This window comes from Tribolium madens, unplaced genomic scaffold, assembly GCF_015345945.1.
Source record: "Tribolium madens isolate multiple individuals breed KSU strain unplaced genomic scaffold, Tmad_KSU_1.1 Scaffold_19;HRSCAF=116;Tcas5.2_LG9, whole genome shotgun sequence".
Taxonomy (NCBI): Eukaryota; Metazoa; Arthropoda; class Insecta; order Coleoptera; family Tenebrionidae; genus Tribolium; species Tribolium madens.
Genome location: NW_025400983.1, coordinates 5,093,289 through 5,118,194, shown reverse-complemented (window position 1 = coordinate 5,118,194; position 24,906 = coordinate 5,093,289). Strand labels below are relative to the sequence as shown.

The 24,906-nt window shown below is 29.3% G+C and overlaps 1 protein-coding gene across 1 annotated transcript in view; it reads left to right on the top strand.

Moving 5' to 3' along the window:
- The window catches only part of LOC123012640 (BMP-binding endothelial regulator protein-like), a 59,874-nt gene that overhangs the window by 746 nt on the left and 34,222 nt on the right, over positions 1-24,906 (top strand). Inside the window, exon 2 of the mRNA XM_044410687.1 lies at positions 3,147-3,236. Coding sequence (XP_044266622.1) covers positions 3,149-3,236 — 88 coding nt within the window. The 5' untranslated portion in view covers positions 3,147-3,148. The remainder of the gene's footprint in view (positions 1-3,146; positions 3,237-24,906) is intronic.

Below are 24,906 nucleotides of genomic sequence, written 5' to 3'. Positions count from 1 at the left end.
ATTAATTATCGCATTGCGTGTCGAGACTTGAGTCTAATCTTTCAACATATTCACAGATATGTCCGTGAGCGATTTTAGTTTATTTTCAAAATCATAAATAAAATGTCGCTCAAAGCTAGTCGGTTCCTTGGCGAAACTTTTTCAGGAAAAGCCCGAACTTCGGCAACCCAACTTACACAATAACTTTGTCAAGTACTAAAGCAGGATTATCGCTATTTGTTTTGACGTAAACAGTCGCGAGTGCTTTCCTGAAATTGCGTGGGTGTGGGGCTAAAAGCGACTCTTTTCAGTAAAATGTTTATGTTGTTTGGACGCAGACAAATTTTTAATCGAAACAAGATGAATCGGTGTGAATTTTCGAGAACAAAGAATGAGATTGTGTGCAGTCATTGCCGGTAAAATGTGTTATTTACTGCAATTTAAATTGTTAAAGGGTGTGGCAGATTATATTTCTTGTAGGAGAAAATTAATGAAGGCTTGCAAAAGTCCACTTATTTCATTTTTTCATGTAATTTAATTCAATTATCACACATGTGTAGCTCATTAATTGAACTGCAGATTTTGTGCTCACCTGAAATATACGAATAAAAATGACAAGATTTGTTTCATTACGTCTCTAAACGCCCCATTTACCAGCCGCCCCATTAAAATTTTGCGCTAAAAATATGAATATGTGGACGAATTAACGCGATTTTATCAGATTGCTAAAAATACAAACTTTCTTTGTTCTCTATTTTTCATCAAAAATTTCTTAGTTTCAAAAACCAATTTAATGGTTTTCGGATGTGGCTTTTGACGGAATTAGAAAACGAAGTTTAATTTTGCACGCACCTTACGCAAGAACTGGTTCGGTGTTGGCAAATTTCTAATAAGCCTCACGATTTTCGACTTTCATCCGAAGGTTGGCAATCTCTAATTTTTTCCACACAATTATCCGAAACAGATACAAGGATCAAGCTTCTTACCCTTGCTTTTACTGGTCCGAAAGACGCTTTTAGTTGGTAATTTTCTCATCACACATCGGCTGTGTTTATTGAAGCAAAGTGTTATGACTAGAATTGCGCAAAGTTACAAAATTGTATGTGTAACGTGAGGCTATAATTTAGTCTGCAAAGAAATCCAATAAACATGTTGTACATCTTTATTAACACTTTGCGAAAATCAGGAAGAACTGAAGACGTCGGCGCGCCGTCTCGAAACGTTGACTCGCGTCCGTGAATCGGATTACAACGATGGATAGATTTGAACAAACTCTCAGTACAAAGTCATAATTAAACCGGGTAATATAAATCACTCCGTGCTAGATGCATTACGCAACTATCCAGATACGTTACTTTTCAACTCCTCACTCTGTCATGATTTATTCGTTTTTTCCAAGGCTCAGGTTTAATCCATCAACTAAACGCTGATTAAATCGATCGCTGTTTAGCTAATTTCTTTTTCGTATTGTTGAAGCGTGCAAAGTTATACAGTTATAGCACTTTAACAGATCGTAAAAGTTATCATCGACCTAAAATTCAAATATTTACCTCTGTACTCTATAAAACCTAACAGACCCAAAAACCGACTATTAATATTTATAATAATCAGGTTTATGTTGTATTTGTGGCGGTTTTGCCTCATTTTACTGTTCTTAACCGTCAAGAAACACATCTACACTCATTATTCACTAGTAAAGAAAACATTCAAAATTGTATTTTAAATTCTTTCTTTTAAGTTGGCAGCAAATTTGAAATTTAATTTGGCAACTTAGACTATTAAATTTACTGTTATTGGCAATTGACAGAGAGGTTAGACGATGTTGCTTCCTCTGCATTATTCATTGTTGCCAATTTAATTTAGGCATAGAACACTTTAATTATTATAATTGTATTATCTGCTGGTGGCTTTAAATGGTCTTGATTTTTGTCATAAGTTGGCAGTAATTTTAAAATTTTAATTTGGCAACTTAATTATTGTTAACTTAATTTTAGAATTATAGACCACTTTAATAAAAAAATTAATTTAGTTTTTTATTATTTATTTATCTGGTGAGTCTAAAAGCAATTCAAAAATTTTAATTTGGTAAGCTTAATTATCACTCAAAGAACAAACTTTACACTTTTAGAGGCATTAAACGTTAGAATCATTGATGGTCGTATACAACCGTTAAAAGGTATTACCATCTCATATTAGGTACTTAATATTGCCAACTAATTTTGAAAAAGATTTTTTGTTTTTTATTAATTCCACTGAGTGACTAAATAATTGTGATTTTTTCTGTTGGCTACCAATTTTAAATTTTAATTTGGAATTCTTGGTTGGCAACCTTGACAGCCGCTTGCAACTGTTAGAACTTAGAAGGAATTGCTATCTTATTATTATAATTAACCTAATTTTGATGATGATTTTTTGTTTCCTATAAATTTTATTCGGTAATCGTGATTATTATAGTTGGCAACCAAATTTTAATTTTAATTTGGCAACTGTGGTTTTCAATTTTTTTTAATTGAAACGTCTATCTTTACATTTTAAGACACAGTTATCGTCACTAATGGCCGCTTAAAAACCGTTAAAAGATATATTGTTTTTTTTATTCTTTAATGTTGCCAATTTAACAGGCTATTTTGATGAACATTTTTTTGTATAAGGCTTACCAGGCACTGTAAATAATTGTGATTTTTAAAATTAGCAACAAAGAAATTTTAATTTGGCAACCTTGATTATGAAATTTAAACGTAATACTTTTTTAGACATTGAATATCATTTTTTGATATAACAAAACATATATTTTTGACACTTTATTAACTGACACTACTAGGGTAAGAAAAAAGTAGACATCAGTGTCATTTCGAAATTTTATTTGAAATTTTATTTGAAATTTTATTGGACAAAATTTTAAAAATTGTCGTCAGAATTTACAAATTTCATGTAAATAGTTAATGTCAAAGACTCGTTATGGTAATTAAAACAGTTAGAAAATATACAAAAACTGATTTTTACAATATCATTGTCAGTTTTCTAGTATTTTTTTTTTAATTAAAGCAACTGTTTTGTTTTTTTTTTATTTAAATTTACATTTAAAACAAAAGTTGATTTTTTATTTATTAGTTGGATAGTTTTAAAATTTCTAATAGTGAAATAGCTAATGAAAGAATTTTTTTCAGGAATGGAGAAGAGACTACGGTTCATCCGGCTGGCCAGTTTCGTGATTGTGCTAGGAATTAGCAGTTTGACGGATGCAATGGGCCAATTGCGTAAGTTTTTCTATTTTTTCTTTTATTAGAAGAGACCACAAAGGTTGTCAGTCGTCGAAACTATTTCCATTGTGTTAAAAATCCTTTTAATGGTCATTGCATGACCTAGGAGCCAAAAAACTGCATGGTAAAATATAACCTCAGACACTTGTATCACGTTTTTGCGATAAGTGTCGGACATAATATCAAATGGTGTGAACTTTTAGCACTTGGGTTTCAGACGGAAAAATGATTCGATTCAATCATCGCTCTATTTTTGTACATTTAATTGCAACGAGCGATAAGTATCTTTCATTTACTTATTGCTTTTTTCATTGGATTACATGTCTCAAAATGTTCAAACCGCTTCCTTAATAACTTTCAATATCTCCTATTCTTTATCTTTATTAAGCTTCCGACTAGTCTGAGTCGGACCCTCCAAATAAATGATGCCGTTTATTGCCCAAAAGACCAAATTGTGTATGAATTTCCAGTAATTGTTGTTTTCAACATTTTTAAGATAAAATGACTTAATTAATTTTATTATATCGTTCTGACTTGTAAGATTGATTGCCGAGGAAAAAATAAACTTATTTTTGACGAATTCTGGTGCTAAAATAATCGATCAACATAATTTCATTTAAAATTTAATTATACAATTACAGACATGTAATTAATTGATAATTGCAAGGTTACTAAATATGTTAATTCAGGAAAAGTACATTTTGTCATAATTGCGTATTTGGTCCGATTTTTAAATAGGATTTTAACCTTTTAATAGTGATTAATTGATGTCAAAAATCACACCAATAATTTTTTTTTGGCTTATCCAGATTAAAATGACTCAATTTTAATTTTTTTTTGACTAGATAACAGTTTGTTTTCACTTCTGGCCGAGAGACAAATGAACTAGTTTTGTGCAGGCTTTGAATATTATAAATTGCTAAACACCTGCATTATGCTGATAATTGATTAAGTAGTGGTCATTAGCAAAGCCGGAATGAGTGCAATTATAGAGCCCATTTAACCAGAAATAAAATTTCATCTGTGTTACATTCATCACGCAACCTAAAATCTAAATTACTTATTAGAGCAAAAAGAGTGACCTCTGGTTTTGAAATTAAATTGGCAACACTGAACAATGTAGAGAAATCTGTCAATATTCATAGTTGTCAACCTGACAACAATGCATTGGCTACTGTGATCAACAATTTAATCTTCTGCATCTAAATTGACAATTTAAATTTGGAATTTAATTAAAAATGTGGTGCTTTAAATTAGCAAGAAGTTGAAAAATATAATGCTATTTGGGTACTATTCAAAGAAAAAGATAAGCAGAATTTTTTTGAGGTTTTCTCATAATTTTTGTTTGTATATTTTTCGATGTTGCCAACTTCATTTTAAAGTAAACAGGTCACTTAGAAGATTTTTAATTTTTTTATTTCAGTGTTATTTATTAAGATTTTTTTTATAAACAAATATGAAATAATAACTTTGTTTTTGTTTTCATTTCTTGTATAATTTAATTTGAGAATTGGGTTGACTATTTTTAATCATTGTTTCAAAATAAAATTTAAAAAACCGATCGATGTCCGAAAAGACGAAAAAGTAAAAAATTATTTAGTAAAGGTACAAAAATTTTGTTAATAAAAGCCACAAATAATATTAAACAGAGTTAGAATTTAAGATACAGCTTCCTTGTTTCTTCTTCTAATAGCCTGTAGCAAAAAAACTTGGATAATTATTTTTCCAACAGAAATCAATAGAGTCAAAGTACAAAATTTAAACTCTAATAACTTCCAAATTTTTATAGATAGATTTTTTTAACATTTTTTCCATGTTCCTAGTATCTTACTTTACTTTTCTTTGGGGCGCTAGTTCTGGCGCACCATGTATAATAAAGAATTCCGTTTTTTGTGTTTTTATTTTTATTTTTTGAACACATTTTCATAAATTAAAAACCAAAATGGGCGTTGTAAAAGTGGCGCATAACTGTTTTTAACCGATTTTATATTTTAATGGCGGTTTTAAAATTCCTCATCGGAAACGAATTTTATTACTTTTTAATTTGACGATTTGTTTAGATAAATCTGTGCAATTAAAAGTTTTACTATTTGACCAACGATATGATAATAGTGACAGGTTTATTATGTTTATAAGTGAGAGAAATTTTTGTGTCAAGTCGTATTTTGTTTCACTTTGTACAGGGTGTGCCAAGTTTTAGGGCCGGCGCAAAAATAAATATTTCTAATTAATTAAAACAAAAAATTTGCTACTCTAAATGATAGAGGATTAAATACACTTTATTTTGATGTTTTGATATTGTACAAAGTTTTTAGCGTATGGCAAAAAAATTTCAATTAACTGGAATATTTTCTACATGATAAAATTATTTGATTTTTCTGTGATATATATGAAAACTGAATAATGATAATATTGATAGGTTTTGAATAATTAACATTTTAATATTGAAAACCTGAAGCGTGGAATAATTTTGGGGGGTTTGCGGTAATTGGTGATGAAGCCAGAATTTCTTGACAAAAGAAAAAGGTCCGCTATTGTCAATGCATATTTCAATATCAAAATGTTAATTACTCAAAATTTATCAACTTTTACATTATTCAATTTTCACAATTACCGTTAAAAAAAATCAAGCAATTTTATCATGTAGACAAGATTCTAATTAATTTTTTTTTCCAAATTTTATTTTTATGATCTCACTGACATACGCTAAAAATTTTTCACAATATTAAAGTATCAAATTGAAGTTTGCACTAGCAATTTTGTTTTATTTAATTACAAATATTTATTTTTGCACCGGCCCTAAAACTTGAGACACCCTATATTTGCTTTTTTCTCTTTTTTGGTCGATTTTTTGATCTATGGGATGAATGTCATACTCCGCGGCAAATAAAACATTGTGCAAATATTTATGCAGAAATAGTAAGGTATTTGTGGAATTTTAAGTATTCTAATAGCCATTGGTTAAATGTGAAAACCATGTAATGATTATCCACCGCCAGGACTTCTTCGAACAAAAGTCAAGTGATTGGGTATACCTAGCCCCAAGAATGTTAAAGTGGCCAACATTTGTCTTTTCTCGGAATGAATAATTCAAAGCTCGGTACTAAGTGAAGCGTGTAATTGGGATTTTTACCTGTGCGAGCGCCCACTTCCGGCCAATTAGGCCCGAAAAGGTGATTTTTCGCCTTTTAATTCCGATGTTCATTAGGCGTTCGAAAAATCTTGTAACTTTCACTTAACTCGCACGCGCGCAGGTGTGCCACCAACTATAAAATATTTTGATTTAATTCAAATTAGAATACAGACAGTGTGATGGGAACGGTAGATAATGTGCTAAAAACTACAAAATATCGCATTACGCGATAATGAAGTTCTAAAAAGTTGCTCGTCTTCGCGGTTATCATCTTTTTATGCTGAACAGTATGTGGAACGTGTCCCTGGATTGTAAAACCTCATCTTCATATTCAAGCACCTCGCATATACGTCATTATCGTTCTGTGAATCTGCACTCATTGTGTTTGGAATGCTCTCAAAGCTCGGCTCAATCCGCAAGCTCCTGCAGAATTAGCTAATGAAGAGTCGTACTCAAATGTCGCTCAAGACCAATCGGTTCTCAGAAACAATTCTGCGAGACTAATATTTTATGACAATCTGATAAAATCAGCAGAACGCACAAGGCATACGGGATTACACTGTGCAAATACGAGGGACTGTTAAAAAGATAAACACAACTAATTTGTTTGCTCAGTGATACAATTTTATTTGCAAAATTTTTATCCACTTTCGTCTGCATAAATTATTTGTTTATTAAACTCACAAGAAAAATAAAGGAAAATTCGACGCTCATCTCCCATCAGTTACAGTTGGATAATAAAAAAATACAGTAGAACTTCTATAATCCGTATTGTAACGTCTTCTTTGGATCATTTAGTTTAACTTTTTTTTTCAACTAAAGTGAGGAAACAATTAAAATGTGTGCACCTGCTTAAAAATATGTACCAAAACATTCAGGACGAGTCTGTTAAAAGTATATTTCAATTTTGTTTGTTTAAAAGTGGCGTTGTGAAAAATAAAAAAAAATATGTAGAAATAGTTTGTTACTTTTCTGAGGCACATTTTGTATAGAAATAAATAGTATTTTTCATATTTGTTTTAATGTTTTTCAATACTACTCGATTATTATATTTTTTTGTAAAAAATTAAAATTTCGATAAGTAATTTTAGTCAAGAATATTTCTGATGTCCAGGGTGAATCAAATGAGATGACTGACATTTAAATTTTCTATTAAAAATCAAAAGAAGTTTCATGTATAGGCCACCATTGATGAGTCACTCTGTATGTGATTGCATTTATTAAATTGTGGCAAATTGTATTTTAGTAATATGATTAGGAATGTATTTAAAAATACTGTAGAAATATTTTCGATGTACAGGATAACTCACTTAACATGGCTATGTTTGAGGCTGGTCTTTCTCGTTGAATTATTCTGTACTGAAATTTAAATAATGAATTAAAGCGAAATGCAGTAGGTAAAGAAATTGAATATAGTGACGTAATAACCGATAGATCATTTCATTTGAATCACCCTGTAATTAATATAAGTTACATTTTAAACATTTATGACGTATTTTTTTCACTAATAAAAAACTGAATTTGGTGATAATTTCCAGTGGTTAGGGAATGAAAATTTTAAGATTCTTTAAGCAAGGTGAACAAAGACTTTGAAACCAACCTTTTTTAACCAAGTTTTTTTTTCAGGTGCCTTCAAAAATTATAATGAATAAAAATTAAACTGCTATAACAATGTGATCGTGTTTGAGAATAAAATTTTGTTTTGTTTTTGAATTTTGCGATTTTTTCAAAGTGGCAACTTTAAATTTTTTCTCGACAAAAATTGAACAAAATGTAGATAGTTGCAATAATAGATTGCTTTTGTAAAAAAAAGGTTTTATAGTTTGTTACTATATTTAAAAAAATTAAAAATTTTGCACAACTTAAAAACCAAAAAAATGAATACTTTGTTTTTGTGAAAAGTCCACACTTTTATAGTATTTTATTAGTCATGTATTTGTTTTTTCAAAAAATAAATAATTTAAGCAAAAAAACATACTTTCCGTTCACCTGGTATGTGGAAAATTAAACAATCTTCAATAAAAAATATTTATTAGACAGTATTAATAATAATAATAATAATAACTTTATTTAACGGTAATATCATTTACATTAAGTAATAATAAAATTATAATAGAAAACAAGCAACATATAAACATAATTAAAGAATACAAAATGACTAACTCAAAGAAACTTTCAGAAAACGCTTAATTAACAAGGTTTTTAATTTTTTTAAGTATATAGGGTAAATCAGAAATACGTGTGTTAATTTTAACACGTGAAAGAACTTACCAAGTAAAATAACTTTTCTGTGTAACATTTTGCAAAATTTTTATTAGTTGTTTTTATTGTTTTTCCTTATAATTTTGTGTAAACATGTCGTTCAATGTTAATGTTAAATAATATCACACAATGTATTTCTTTTAATGTAGTTTCGTTTCTATCACAACGAAAATATTTCGGATTTTTTAATTTGATACCCATAGCCCGGTATACGTTTTGATATGTTATCTTTTCCAAATGTTAAAGCAAATTTGAAAGCTTTTATTGAAAAATTACAAATAGAAAAAACGTATTTTTATCGAGATGTGTTACATGTTAAAATTAACACACGTATTTCTGATACACTCTGTATATTTTTTTAATAAATTATGTTAAAATAGTTCAATTATATATTAATAAGTTTTTTTAAATTATTTAATTATTTAATTTCGTTAAATTTAACTTCAAATGTAGGAAAAACGCTTAAGAATATATTTAATTATATAATTTCGAAATTTTGGCTCCATTTTACTAATAACTAAAATAAATAATTTGACTGAAAATTTAATTCATCATTAAGCTAAATTTTTATTTACTGTGCATTGGAAAACGCCAAATTAATCGAATTAAAAATTGATTGCAATTAAGTGTGCAAAAATTCCAAAAAGCACTTTCTAAATTCCATTTAAAAAAATATTTTTTTTACAAATTTCGCCACTGCAATGCGATATATTTTCCGAATACCTCAAAGTTTTTAGACCTTGTGTGAATTCTAACGTTACGCTGGAAAACCTAATCACCTGTAGAAAACACGTGTAGTTAGAAAGAAAAGATGTCGCTGTATATTTTATAGCATTCTCTTTTGATAGCGGTCCTGCTGACGTTATATCTTATTTATGGTCGATATTATTCGTATTTTTATTGTATAAAAAGGATGTGTTTGTATTTATTGCCTAATCAAAAATTTAATTGCTCGTTATAGATTTGCATTTGATTTGAGAAAAATTCAAGCGACTGTTAACCATCACTTGGTTTTTTTCACCTCAATCACGCAGTCCGAAGTAGTTGGTGGAATTAAAATACCAAAGAAATGGACTCGGACAATAAAACTATCAACAGATTTGATAATAATAGCCCTAGAGTACACAATGGGATATAAAAAGGCAAAAAAGCCGGACCGTGTAATAAAACCGTCAAAATAAAAGCGCAGGACCGGAGGACCCCGGGCTATCTGAGTGCCCCATTAGACAGCATGTTAAGTGGTGACCACCTGGGAGAAGCACAAAAAATCTTAAAATTCCTCGTGCTTGCCAATTAAAATCAGTTGGGAGTGAGCTTCTCTCTCCACAGAAATTTCACCAAGAAAATTGCACTTTTCGTTTTTACTCGTGCATGTTTACATCCATTTCACTTTTAATTTAAATTTAAAGGTGCTTTAAAAGACATTTCCAAAATGGGACGTTTAAATTCCTTCATAATTACATTTCGCTGATTAATACCGCATATGTAGAAAAAACCAGATGAGCAGGTTTAATTTATGCAAAATTTCGAAGTCACTTCAACACTGCTACCGGAATACGCGATAAGAAAACCAAAAGAAATGATCCAACTGCCTGGAAACAACGCGGATTTTCGTCTTTTCAAAACTCGCTATTAATCACTTTCGAATAATTTAGATATTTTCATTGTAAGAACACTCAAATGGTGTTATTGCCCATAACTAGCGTCACAGACAAACAAACAAATCATTTTCCTGCTAATTGATTTTCTCCGAATTTACTTACCCGAGATTAGATTCCGTACTGGATCGCAGGACCGCAGTGGAATAGAAATTGCTTATTAAACTGATTTATATGTAAAGTACGTTTGATCCACACATAAAGAAAGGATTCCTGAAAAATATTACAATGCGCTGAAATGTTGCAAATAGATGTTTTCCACTTGAAAGCCTCGGGAAATGGTTATTTCAATTCCCGACGCGGGAATTTCGAATGCGGCCGTGGCATTGACTTTTACGCGGAATTTTGCATTTAAATTGATGCATACTGGGTGAGTGGGCGAACACGGACAAGGTTACAAAACGTTGGAAAAAAATCGAAAATATTCATCAGATATGCACATAAAAAATCAATCAAATATTGTATCCCGGAGAAAACTTGTGTTCAAATTTGAATATATGCAATTTACATGCGAGATAAAGCTTAATTTATTAAGTCACTTCGTTTGATATAATTCTGTCTTGGGTAATTTGCAACTTAGATAAATTGTGGGATTTGGTTTATACAAACAATTGCTTAATTTACGTCGCTTCCTATTTCAAAAAGTGAGCATTCTTGGAATTCCTTATCGAAATCATTAGCACTTCATGAATGATAATAATTGTAATTAGAGCTATTGGAGACATGAAGTTCAGTGTTGATTGAACTTTGGAATTCGAGCTTAAAAAACAACGAGATTATAAGCTAACGACAGGGTTTAAGCCGGATTATTTGGATGCCATGCAGGTTCGGATTAAGACAATTATGTCGTTTTCAGTCATTTGTAGTCTATTTTCAAAATTAAGCGATTTGCATAATATTTAACTTTTTCCTTCTTTTTGCTTCTTTATGTTGTGCTTTGGAATTTTTTTTGACCTAGTGGACATTTTTAAGTAATATTTCACCAACTGCCAACTAAGTTGTGGAAAATCCATGACATTTATATTTAAATCATAAATGTTTAATTTTTTTTAAATTACAAAGTAGCAACTTCTACCGTTTTTAATGATTTTGAAAATTTTATTCACACATTGTGATTTTTTTTAAATGCATTATGCATGTATTTAATTATGAATCAGCAAAAAATAGATAGTGGCAAAACAAGGTTAAACACTACACGAAATTGAACATTTATATTACTCCTGTAAAAATGAGAATGCAAAAAATACCTACATATCGAATGCTAATTTTAATTACCTAATTTAATTAACTTATATTTAACAGCTTTTGCACTTATTTTTTGCATAAAAAACAACAATTTACTGTTTATTGTTACCTATTACAAGAGAATTTTCAAATAATAATAATAATTGTCATGAAAAAGTGAAAGAGAACATGTGACATTTTATGTGATCTCTAGAACCCTTGCAAAAAACGTCATTTGGTTCGATTTCATATTTCGAATTTTATTGATTTATAAACAAAATCGATTGAGAATCGCCATCAGATGATTCTAAAACCATTCGTCATAGCGTATTTTAATTAAAATCTTTTTTTTTCAAACTCAAGTGACGACGTGGTCTCCAAGACTCTTATTGGGAAAAATATGATTTGGTTCTATTTTTTTTGTGATTATTACATCATTTTTTAAAACAGGACCATTACAATTGGTAAAAAACGACCTAAATTGAGCGAAACAATGAGTAAATTTTACGTTTTTTTTTAGTTTTTCCGAATATTTTTAATAAGCGAAATTTATTCATTATTTATTATTTATTGTTAACAACTTAATTTTTTTATTTTAATATGTCACCATTATTTTTTTGATTTTTTTAAAAGGAGCATTAAAAGTGGTGAAAACGGTCTAATTTTGAGCAAAACAATCTGAAATTTTACGTTTTTTTGCTTAGTTTTCCGAATTATTGCAAAATGAGTGAAATCTATTCATTATTTATTATTTACTGTCACAAACTTAAGTCATCGGTCACACTAATAACAAATCTAACAGTATTTTGGAATTCTCGATTAAAAGATTTACCAGTTTTTTCAGTTTTTTCCTGATTGTCAAAAACACACGAATCTACCTCCGAAAAATAGTATATTATGTTAGTGATTGTAGCGAAGCTACTTTGCCGAAAGTAGTGAGTATAGTAGTCTCGGTACTAGTAGTATAGTATAGTATCAAAGTATAAACAAACATCACGTATCAGTATCAAAATTTGTTTTGAGATTTTCAAAAATGTTTATTAATTTAACTAGTGCAGTTAGTAGTACAAAATGTCGAATGCAAATGTACCTCTCCAGAAATTGCTGAAGCAGAGAAAGAAACAAGAAAGAAACAACATTAGTAAATGTCAATAATGTCATGGTAAAAGTAAAAACGCTTAGGAGCAAAAATAGAATTTTTACTCTACAGGGTGCGCCAGAACTCCGCCCCAGAGGAAAATGAAAATGTACCAGGAACATGGAAAAAATGTAAAAAAAAATTATCTATAAAAATTACGAAGTTATGAGGGTTTAAAGTTTGCACTTTAACTCTATTTATTTCTATTGGAAAAACAATTTTCCAAGTTTTTTTGCTATAGTCTATTAAAAAAGGAAACAAGGAAGCTGTTGCTTAAATTGTAACTCTGTTCAATGTTATTTGTGGCTTTTATTGTCAAAATTTTTGTACCTTTACTAAATAATTGTAAAAAAACATATACAAGATCATCAGTATCATTTTAAATAGACATAAAAAAATGACAAATATCAAAAAATAAATGTCAAAATTTTTTGGCAGATAGAATTTTTTAACATTTTTTTCATGTTCCTGGTATCTTATCTTACTTGAAATTTTTCTCTGGGGCGCGTGTTCTGGCGCACCCTGTATTTGGCTGAAATGGAAAATTTTTACTCGTGACATTTAATCATAAAAGTAGTCACTTTTGTGACGTTTGCGGATAAAATTTATTTCTTAATCTTAAGCGACAAGGTAGTTTCTAGGACTTTTCCGAAAAATCTTATTTGGTTCGATTTCGTCAGTAATTTTTTTAAAATGTTTGATAAAAAGCGGTATAATTGGTGAAAAACGATCTAAATTAAGTGAAATAATTAATAATTTTACGTTTTTTTGCCTAGTTTTCCTGATTTTTTTCAAAATAAGTGAAATTATTAGTTATTTATTATTCACTGTCACCAACTTAGTTTTTGATTACAAGATTTATTGTCTAGTCAAAAACGCACGTACTTAAAAAAATGAGAACTGAAGCAACGACGTGGTTTTCGCGGTCTTTAAGACTCTTATAGGATTGCAAAAATGTTATTTTGTTTGCTTTTTTTGTATTCTTTTTTAATTTAAAAAAAGAAACACCAAAGTTGGTAAAAACGACCTAGAAATTTTACGTTTTTCTGCAGGGCCGTAACCAGGATTTTATTTCGGGGGGGGTTTCTTGTTTGCCCATGAAAATGAAATGAAAGAAGGCGGATTAAAAATCAAATATCTCTAAGTACACGTTTTTATTTTAAATTAAAATAAGAGATCCTAATTAAACATAAAAAAATTCAAATTAACTCACAAAAGTAACAAAAAATAAAATAAATTTTTAATACTTTTTATTGTTACAAATTTAAACAGGAGATGAATATTCATTTTTAAAACAAAATTTTTTTATGAACATATATCGAAAAATGCTACGCAAGGGGTGCGTTTTTTAATAGTTTATTTTTCAATATTTCCGAAATCATTTTAGAAAACATTTCAAAATTTGCTACAGATGATAACTTTTATACACCTAAACAAGTACAAAAATAAAATGTAATTTTTTTAATTAGGTGCTTCCTAAACTAGATGGGATTAGGGTAAAAATTTACTCTAACTACTTTGCCTGTGGTTTCTTGCCACTTTCAGCAACAAAATTTCATAGTTTTTCCGATACAATTTACGGATTTTTTGTAAAAATCGGTTTAAAAATTTATGTTACAGACCATAAACAGCATAAAAATTAAAAWTTAAATTTGTTTTACCGTTTAGGACGCCCCTGATTAAAAATTTTGTTATTTGGCATTTGTTTGGGTGTACATATAAAGGTACCAAATTTTGTAATTTTATCTATTCTGAAATATTAGGAAAAACCCTTTAAAAACGTACCTTTTTTAGGGGGTGTAGCTCCTTTTCATAGCATTTTTCAAAACACTTTTATCTTAAAATTTAATATTCTATTAACTATTTAAATTTGTACCTAACAATAAAAATGAAACACTGTATAATTAACACATGAAAAATTAATTCACAAAAATTTAAAATCAACTCATTGAAATAACAAAAAAATTACATTTTTAACACTTATAACAAAGTGCTCAGCATTTCGGGGGGGGTTTGAACCCCCTAAACCCCCCCTTGGGTACGGCCCTGTTTTTCTGTCTAGTTTTCCCGAGTTCTTAATATGAGTGAAATTTATTTATTATTTATTATTCACTGTTACCAACTTGTGCAGAATTTATGCAATTTTTGCATTTTGACTTGGGTAAGAGAGTTGTATTTTCCGATTATTATCTGTTTATGAAGGTAAATGTTAAGTATGGGTAATTGAGGTGTTTCAAAAATGCCAAGTCGTGCACTCCATCAAGCGCCTATTTCAGCTCTGACAGGCTCCATGAGTACCAATTTAGGAGCGTATGATTGGTGGAAAGTAGTAAAATGGTTGTTGTTGCTTGTTGTGATATCTTGTGATAAGAGTTAGACATCAGGTGAGATAAATCAATGTAGCACCTGAGTATGTTATTAATGTCTGCAAACTAACTCGCATAGAATGGAAGTATGCCAACCTAACGCGTAATTATGCAAATATCGTCGCATTTTCTCTTTACCACTTGACAACTATTACTTATAATTCGCGTGTTACCTGAAATAGCTATAATATCAGCGTACACCATCTTATGCACTTAATTTGAGCTGAGAGCGAGTCTAATGGCTCCGAATCCTTGACAGGGCCTTGTCGAGTTTGAATTATGACCGCTCAGGCGCTGATTTATTTACCGATGAAAAAAATTGTCACCGATATAAATAAATTCCGAGATTTGAGGCTCGCTATGAATATTTATAAAAATAAGGTGGAATTGGGCCGGTCCCGGCGCGATTCGGTCCCACGAGAAAGGTAATCACGTCGTGATATAAAACAAACACAAGGTGTGTCCCGGTCGGCAAGCCAGGTATATTAACTGAAAATTAAAATGTAACCCACCTGAGTGGTCAGTAAATCATAAAGGTAATGGGCGGGTTGGTGGACAGGATGACCGGGCGACCACCCGGACGAGGAGCACCGCCAAAAGCGCCCCCATCCAATGACTATATTGTTTCTCTTAATGGCCGATGTTTTCACCGGCGACTCGTCAAATTAGAAGCTCGAGGGCTCCATGGGTGACTTCTCGGAACCGACGCATCCGGGGGTTCACACTTCGCCACGTCCGCCAACAAAGGCGAATTAATACCTTTGACTTTTGCCCATAAAGAAGAGGAAAACTAATTGCATGTGTTCCCACTTAATAAGTTTTCCTTTTTAGGAACGAATTCAATGTTAAAAGGTAATTTTCTTCGTACTTTGAGCAGACTCATCTTTTTGTAATTACAACTCATGACGAGGGCTTTTGCGCTTATTTTTGCAAAATTTTTGGTGTAGGAATTTTTGTATAATTCCTGTTACTCTTAAAATCGGCTCATTTATTACACAATAGAAAGAGAAAAGGAATGAAAGGGTTTTAGTGTTGTCAGGTATAAAATTGGTGTGTTTTAAGGATTGGAGCTGTAGACCAGATGTCTAAAGTTTACAACTCTTCAAATTATTATCCAAATAAAGGCCTGTTGCTTTCTTAATGAGTTAATTCCAAGTTTACAAAATCACCATTTTGAGATTCATGTTTTTATCTTTTGTTCTTTTATTTTTTTATTTTATATAGGGTGCGTCAGAACTTGCGCCCCAGACAAAAATGCCATGTAAGATACCAGGAACATGGAAAAAATTCTTATGCTTTGTTGAAAGTCAAGAGATTTTTTAATAAAGAAGAAAAATAAAGATTAGGATTAAAGAAGAAATAGATTTTCAAACTCAAAACCAAAGAGAGAATTTAAAAAAATTCTTCTTGAAAAACGATCATATTTTTGAAATTTTTTTGTTGTTTTTTATTTGTTTTATTTATTTTTATTTAAAACAAATTTATAAATTTTGCAAACCTCAAAAACAAGAAAAATGAGATTTTATTCTTGAAAAACGGTCACATTTTTAGCAAGTTGAAAATTTATCTTGCTTCAACGAGGAATTATTTTTCGTATATTCAGGTGACCCATGTAAACTTTTCGGGTCAAATATCTCTGCTATTTGCCAATGGATTTTTATGAAATTTAAAATGTAGATAACTTAGTATGAATAAAATTACCTCAAGATAAAAAATGTTTTAATACATATTATATACATATTTAAAATTAAGCGAAACTATTATAATACAGAGTGCGCCAGAACTCGCGCCCCAGAAAAAAAATGCCATTTAAGGTAAGATACCAGGGAACATGGAAGAAATGTAAAAAAATTGCATCTATGAAGATTTCGAAGTTATAAGAGTTTAAATTTTGCATTTTGACTCTATTTATTTTTCTGTTCAGTATCATTAAATAGACATAAAAAAATGTGAAATGTCAAAAAATAAATGTCAAAATTTTTTCACATAGAATTTTTTAAACATTTTTTTCATGTTATTTTTCCCATCTTATCTTACTTGAAATTTTTCTCTGGGGGGCGAGTTTTGACAACGTGTTTATGATGAAACAATTCTTAAGGTTTCTCAGTCGACTTTAATGTTGAAAAATAAAAAAATACAAAGTATGCAGTTTTTTATTTGAACTTTGGGCCTTTTTTGAACCTGTTCTATTTAAAACTTTTTCAGAAACTTACAAAGACACTGTCTCAACTATTGCAATTAATAAACGCGTTTTTTTAATGTACATATTTCTTATTTTATTGAAAATCGTAAAAATGGAACTGAATTTTGTGTTTTTTCAAAAGGATTAAACAAAATTGCACCCATTAGCGAGAACATGATTCTTTTCATTTTAATAAAGTTTACAAAAGCTTTACTTAAAGTCAAAATTTAATGAATTGGTTATGGGAAACGTTTAGCGAAAAATCTCACTTTTAATGCAACATCTTTCAAAATGCTGACACTGTCAAACAGAAATCTTGTATTTATTGTGTTTCAATGTTGTGTTTATCTTTTAAATAAACAATTTTTTGCAATTTTTTATTGCAAAAGATTTTCTACTTGAATTAACTTTAGTGAAAGTTGTTGTGTTGTACTTTTTTCCTGCTAGCTGTTGAAGCTAATTAGCATTTAAACTAATTGGTATCAATTTTTAATTAATCAGTGTTGCAAACAAAATATTTTTAAATAATTATATCGTGAAAACCTCAATTACCATTACTTAAAGTCTGTTTTCTTTTATAACTGTGGTGAGCAAATTGGCGTTTTTCACACTTTTTTTTTTTTGTTTTTATGTGGAAATCTTGTTAAACTTTTACGGATTTTGTATTTTGAATGTGTTTTTATGAGGCTACTAGAATTTATTAATTATTTTCGTCGCTCCTTGTTGTTATGGTATAAATAACATTCAAGAATTTATAATTGTTAAGCTGTCAATATCATCCTAATATCACACACCTTCGTTTTAACGCCGGACTTTTTGACATATTTGACAGTTCAAACCTTCAAATATTGACTTTTTGATAATATGATTTTTTTTAACTCTTTCGGTCGTTATGGCTTTCTTAACAACTTTGAATATGTAAATAACTATTTATTTCAAAAGTGAGGTTTTTGTCCAATTTTTTCTTTTTTTAATACAGTTTTCTCATTTAAAATGAAACAAAGAATTGTAGCAAGCCCAAAAAGAATTCTAGTTATTTCAGAAAAATTCTAGTAATTTAAAAGCACATAATTGCAGTAATTCCAAAAAAAATCCGCCAAGACTCCTGTAATTCCAATAATCCATCGCAATTCCATTGTTTTCAATTATTCCTATTCCTATTTCTAATTCCTATAATTCCAAATGAATCCTGTAATTCTGACTTAATTTTCATATTTTCAACTTAATTTTTGTAATTTAAATATTATTCATATAATTCCAAATAAATTATTTCCGATAGTACTAAGAAATTCAACGTAATTCTCAAAAAAAAATATCTCCGACAAAATCAAAAAGAATTCTAGTAATTCACAAATAATTGCAATTAATTTCAAAAAATTCAAAGCTGATTTTAATAATTCCAAAAAATTAATAGCCCCTCGTGACACAGAATCCAGTACTGTAGCCACAGAAACAAAAAAAAAATAATCTTTTGTAAAAAAATTATAAAAAGAGTGTATGTATAAAAAAGTTTGTTGTAGAAAATCAAGCAAATATTATGAAGAAAAAATGGAATTTATTTAAAAAAAATTTAGCTTTTTTTTGTCACTTATTTAACTCTTTATTTAATTACTTGCTTTCGTTCTCATTCATAATTATCCCAAATTTTAACGGTGGTTTTGTCATATCTTCTATTTTCACACTTTTAATAAAAGTAATTAACTAAATTTTAAACAGTTTCTACTAATTTCGTTCTGTATATCTAAAAGTTTAAAAAGACGAAAGACATGGTTAATCATGTGCAAAGCCCCTTTTCAGAAGCGAGATTTTTGTCTAAATTTTTCTCTTTCTAATTTATACAGTTGCTTAATTAACAGTGAAAAATTAAGTTTTTTTGTGTCAACTTTTTTAGACATAAATTAAAAATTTTTCAAAATGCAAATTTCATTATAAATCATGGTAATAATTTTTTTGTAATTTGCTAGTTCTAATTTTTTTTTATCTTTTGTTTCAAAATTGTTACTTAATTAATTAATTAATTGTTACTCATTTATTTTCTTTTTTTTCCAATCATTTTTGTTTTACATTTTTAACAATTTTTGTGTTTTTTAAAATAAATTGAATTTGCAAAAATAAGACATTTGAGCATTTATTTTCCAATTATTTTTGTATATATTGTGTTTACGAATTGTTTAAGTAATAAAATGAGCGATTGTTACACTAACTTGCGTAATGTTGGGTCAATCCCTAATTAATGCTCGACGGAGATAACCACGTAATTAATAATGAATTTCTTCGGTTTAATGAAGCATTTTTACGTATTATCGGAAGATGCTAATAGTTATTATAAACAGAATTTTAATGAACGTTGGCCCCTGTTCGCTCTCTTTGAAGTGATACGTTGCGGTATCGTTTACTTTTAAAACACCTTCTGATTATTGTTTGATGAGACACGATCTGTTTGTATTATGTTTGTTACGTTATCGCGAGTAAATTAAAGGATTGTCGGTATTATTGTATTGCAAGAGCGCCGATAATGATTCTTTGTTTCAGTTGGGAATTATCGCAGGTCATGGAACGTGCTGCTCTCTGCATGATACCGTTCTTGATCTTTTCATTAACACAATTTAGCACCGATTTGGAGTGATTAAATTACGTTATTACCGAATGCAAATTGCGTTTCGGAGAAGTTTTGTTGAAAGCGCTACTGGCTATAAACTGCCGAAGACGAAACCTTGAAAAGTAATTTTTAAAAATTATAATGTAAATAAATTCGATTATTAAATTTGATGCAGACGTCATAAATTACCTCCGTAGACGCTCCTGGTTTACTTTACGCCGGAAAATCTACGTTCTACGCACTCTCCTGTTTATAATCCCAATCAGGGTCAAGATAACAATATTAATTTTGAGGTAGATCAAACTGGATTTTCGGGACTTTTTATTTAATGTCCACAAATCACAGGACTTATTTAAATGGAATTCAAGCAAAGACAGTTAACTAAAATACGATAACCATTTCTGTCATGTAAATAATATAACATCATTAATAATACAAACGGACTGTTTTAAATTATGCGCCATAAGGATTTGTATACCCGAGATTTTATCGAACTTGTTATAAATTGTGTTGAGGATTCAGATCGCGAATCGGCCTTTTAACCGGCGATAAATCACCAATTCCGTCATTGCAGAAATATGGCTTTGAAAATTTTTCTAATTGTGCATCCTTGAAACGCAAAAAACCGTAATTATGTACTCGGCTCAAGAATTTAATTAGTTCTCCAGGTTGGCCTTATCACAAGTGCTAAAGCGGATGTTTGTTATTGTAATTTTTATTTTAAGAATTTTACGCGATATCGATGTCTTACAAGAAATATCAAATTCATATTTTTTCATACATTATAATATTTTTAACATATTTTAAGATGATAAATGAATAGTTAAAGTCAGGTTTGAAATTCCTAAGTCTTTGGATTAGTTAATCGAACTGTTTCAGTTCAAACAAGTGTATCATTAAATCACGGATTGCTGTCATAGGAATAATTTAATTTAATTACTACTTAGGATTTAATTAATTTAGTCACTACATGTCAACTCAATAATAAATCATATAATTGAGTTATTTTTTTAATAATTGTATTGATAAAATTAATTAAAACTGGTCGTTGCCAGAGTTGTGGCTTTTTGCCAACAACGAATTATTTTAAAGACCTTGTTTTTAATGTCTCATTATTTTAGTTTTACTGTTCCATACTTTGCAGTCTTAATTATTATTTAACAACCGAAAATAAACGATATAAACTTTCAGTCATTAATTTGATTATCTTTATGCTAAAATGTTCTACAACAAGCTTCGCCGGTGGTATTTTGAGCGATTATGGGTTTTGCTCAATTCTTTTAATTAATTTTCTTTAATTTATTTCTAAAAAGTTGACACAAATAACTTAATTTCTCACTGTATAAATTAGAAGGAGAAAAAATTGGACCAAAATCTCACTTCTGAAAAGGTGCTTTGCACATGTCTTTCGTCTTTTAAATCTTTGAGATATACAGAACTAAATTAGTAGAAACTGTTTAAAATTTAGTTAATTACTTTTAAAGTCTGTTTTTTAAAGTGTGAAAATAGAAGATATAACAAGACCACCGTTAAAATTTGGGATAATTATGAATGGAAAGAAAGCAAGCAATTAAATAAAGAGTTGAAAAAGTGACAAACTAAAGCTAAAAAATTTTTTTACTCCTAATTCTTATGTGTTTGATTCTTCACAAAATAACTTTTTTTATACATATACTCTTTTTATTAAGTATTTTTTTATAAAAGATTAATTTTTTTTTTGTTTCTGCGACTCCAGTACTGGATTTTAATCAAAATTGTTTGGAATAATTCGGAATTACATATTAAAATTATTTTTGACTTTTTTGGAATTACTGCACTTATTATTACAGAAATTCTTAGAATTTTTTTTTGGATTTATCGGAGATATGTTCTTTTTAAATTACGAATTTCTTAGTACTATCAAAATTAATTTGAAATTACTAGCATTCATTTTTAATTATAGGAATAAGTCTGAAAACAATGAAATTGCGATAGATTATTGGAATTACTGGAGTTTTGGCAGATTTTTTTTTAATTACTGTACACATTACTATTTTTCTGAAATTACTAGAGATTTTTGGAATTACTGGATGTTTTTTTTTTGAATTATTGGAGATAATTTTTTTTCAAAATTACGTTGAATTTTTTAGGACTCTTAGAATTAATTTGGAATTACAGGAATTATTTTGGAATTACGATCGATAATTGGAATCACTGAAATATTTTTTTGGATTTGGAATTAGTTGCACACAATTTTTTCAAGTTAACGTCCCCTCCGTATGATTCTAGATATTAGATAATAATTCGATAATTTCAAAGGTTCAAAAAAGTGAAAAAAGTCAAAATTTTGGCATCTGCATAATCTGAGGGGCTATTAATTTTTTGAAATTTAATCGAAATTTTTTTTTGGAATTACTGTAGATTACTAGAATTTTTCTGAAAGTTCTAGATTTTTTTTGGAATTACTGTATGTTATTTTGGAATTATTGAAGGTAAAATTACGTTGAATTTTTTAGGATTATTAGAATTAATTTGGAATTGCAGGAATTATTTTGGAATTACAATGGATAATTGGAATCACTGAAATATTTTTTTTAGATTTGGAATTAGTTGCACTAATTTTTTTAAATTAACGTCCCCTCTGTATGTTTCTAGATATTCCATAATAATTCGATAATTTCAAAGGTTCAAAAAAGTGAAAAAAGTCAAAATTTTTGACATTTCAGCATCTGTATGTCTTGAGGGGCTATTAAGTTTTTGGAATTCAATCGAAATTGTTTGTGATTATTACTGCAATTATTTGTGAATTACTGGAATTACTAGAATTTTTTTTGGATTTATCGGAGATATTTTTTTTTCAAAAATTACGTTGAATTTCTTAGTACTATCGGAATTAATTTGAAATTACAATTATTTATTTAGAATTATAGGAATTAGTCTGAAAACAATGGAATTGCGATGGATTATTGAATTACTGGAGATTTGGGGGATTTTTTTTGAAATTAGGTACTGTAGATTACTAGAATTTTTCTGAAATTACTAGATTTTTTTGGAATTTCTAGATGTTTTTTTGAAATTATTGGAGATAATTTCTTTTCAAAATTACGTTGAATTTTTTAGGACTCTTAGAATTAATTTGGAATTACAGGAATTATTTTGGAATTACGATGGATAATTGGAATCACTGAAATATTTGTTTCGATTTGGAATTAGTTGCACACATTTTTTTCATATAACGTTCCCTCCGTATGTCTCTAGATATTCGATAATATTTCGATAATTTCAAAGGTTTAAAAAAGTACAAAAGCCAAAATTTTGTCGACATTTCAACATAACAAGCAAAATTAAGGCCACGTAGATGGGTTAATGTCTATTTTCTCACGAAAAATTTGACTTGGATTTGATGCTCATTTTTCCCGAACGTGATTTGAGTCGTTTGTCGCATTTCAAGCTGCGAATCGGTGGTAAATCTCGTGAAAAGTCGTCAGTTTGTCCAGTAATATTGATTGACAACTCGGTAAAATAGTTACGATCGTAGAAAATGTTCTTTCTTGAATCGATTGAGAAACTGAATAATTCAATGTCCGGCTATTGTTTCATGGCTCCTTGCACAGGATAATTATACATTTGATCGAAACGTTAATTAATTGTTAAGGTAGATACGCATGCATCTGCACGACGCAATCGAGTTAAAACTCCTGCGTAATAAATGTTTAATAAAACCAAATAAATGTTTTATAGTTCATAAAACAAGAGAGAAGAGGAATTGTTATTACAAGTTTTATTGACAGAGAACAATGGAGTGCAACAAGGCAATACCACACACAATGAAACGAATTTAAGCGTTTTATACAAGAGTTTGTACAATTTTACGCCGTTTATCGTGATTTTCCCATGAGAGGATGATGTCTGGAGCTTCGGCTAAAATAGCCCCAAATGAGTCAAACGACGGGCTCATGGGGGTTTTCTACCTGTCATCGGACCACGTCTTATTTTAGTTCGAAAATCAAATTCTTCTAATTTTAGAAACCAGCGAGTTTCTTCATGTTGGAAACTGCTCGCGCTAATTACGTTGCACATAACTGTTTTAATTAACAGAAAAAAGTATTCTTATGTAACTCATGTAGGGGGACTTTAATTAATCGCAGTAGTGGACGAGTTCCCAGTAAAAATAAACTGTGTGACATTGTTACATATGCAAATGCAATCATGCAGGTGTTATGTTTTGAATTAATTAAGTTTTATTAACACAGTATTAAAGATAATTCATATGTTAAGTGGGTTCTGGGATTTTCAAACCAACTCTCCTATTATTATTAATGCTTTATTTACAACCGTTTGCGCTCGGCATTAAATTTATTTAATAAAGTGACTGACTCCGGCTTTATTTTATTTCCAATGATTTATGACAATATTGTAATAAGGTCTGATTTTATGGTAGAACCTCGCCTTTGCCATTACCCAAGCTTTTAACAATTTCAACTCGACAAATACGGATCTGAATTCAGGGTTTTATAATTTGATTAACAATGACCAGTGAGTTTGTTAACAGATATAAAAACTTACTGCTATTATAATTGAGCTCAATTTCTTCACTGGCGTTGGCTATTTATTTAAATTATAAATTATTTAAATTTTTAATCCCAATCAAGAATCTAAAAGATTACGACATCAAGGAAAAAGAGCCCTTTTCGGTGTTTGTTTTTCCGAAACAACAAAACAAAGTTTAAAAAAAAATTTTTGAAAATTTTTCAAAACAAAAAACATGTTCTAAGTTGAGTAAGAACTACTGAGATTAGAATATAGAGGGTATCTCAACAAGTTATTAAAACCAATTATTGTTTTTAAATGGTAAAGTATTAATTTTTTTTACAAAAGTCATATAGATACTAATTTAGCAAATTTCATTCGCGACACCAAGAAGTTCAGAAGAAAATAAAAAATAAAAAAATGTAAAAAACAAACAAAAAGTACTAATTTAGTGTAACATTGTCCAGTTTACAGGGTGTGTTTTTTAATGCGGATGTTGTAGAATATAATTTTATTGGTCGTTTCGCTTAGTTTTCGAAATAATTCAAAATAATTTGGTTTTTTTAACATTAAAAAATTTATTTATATAGTTTAAT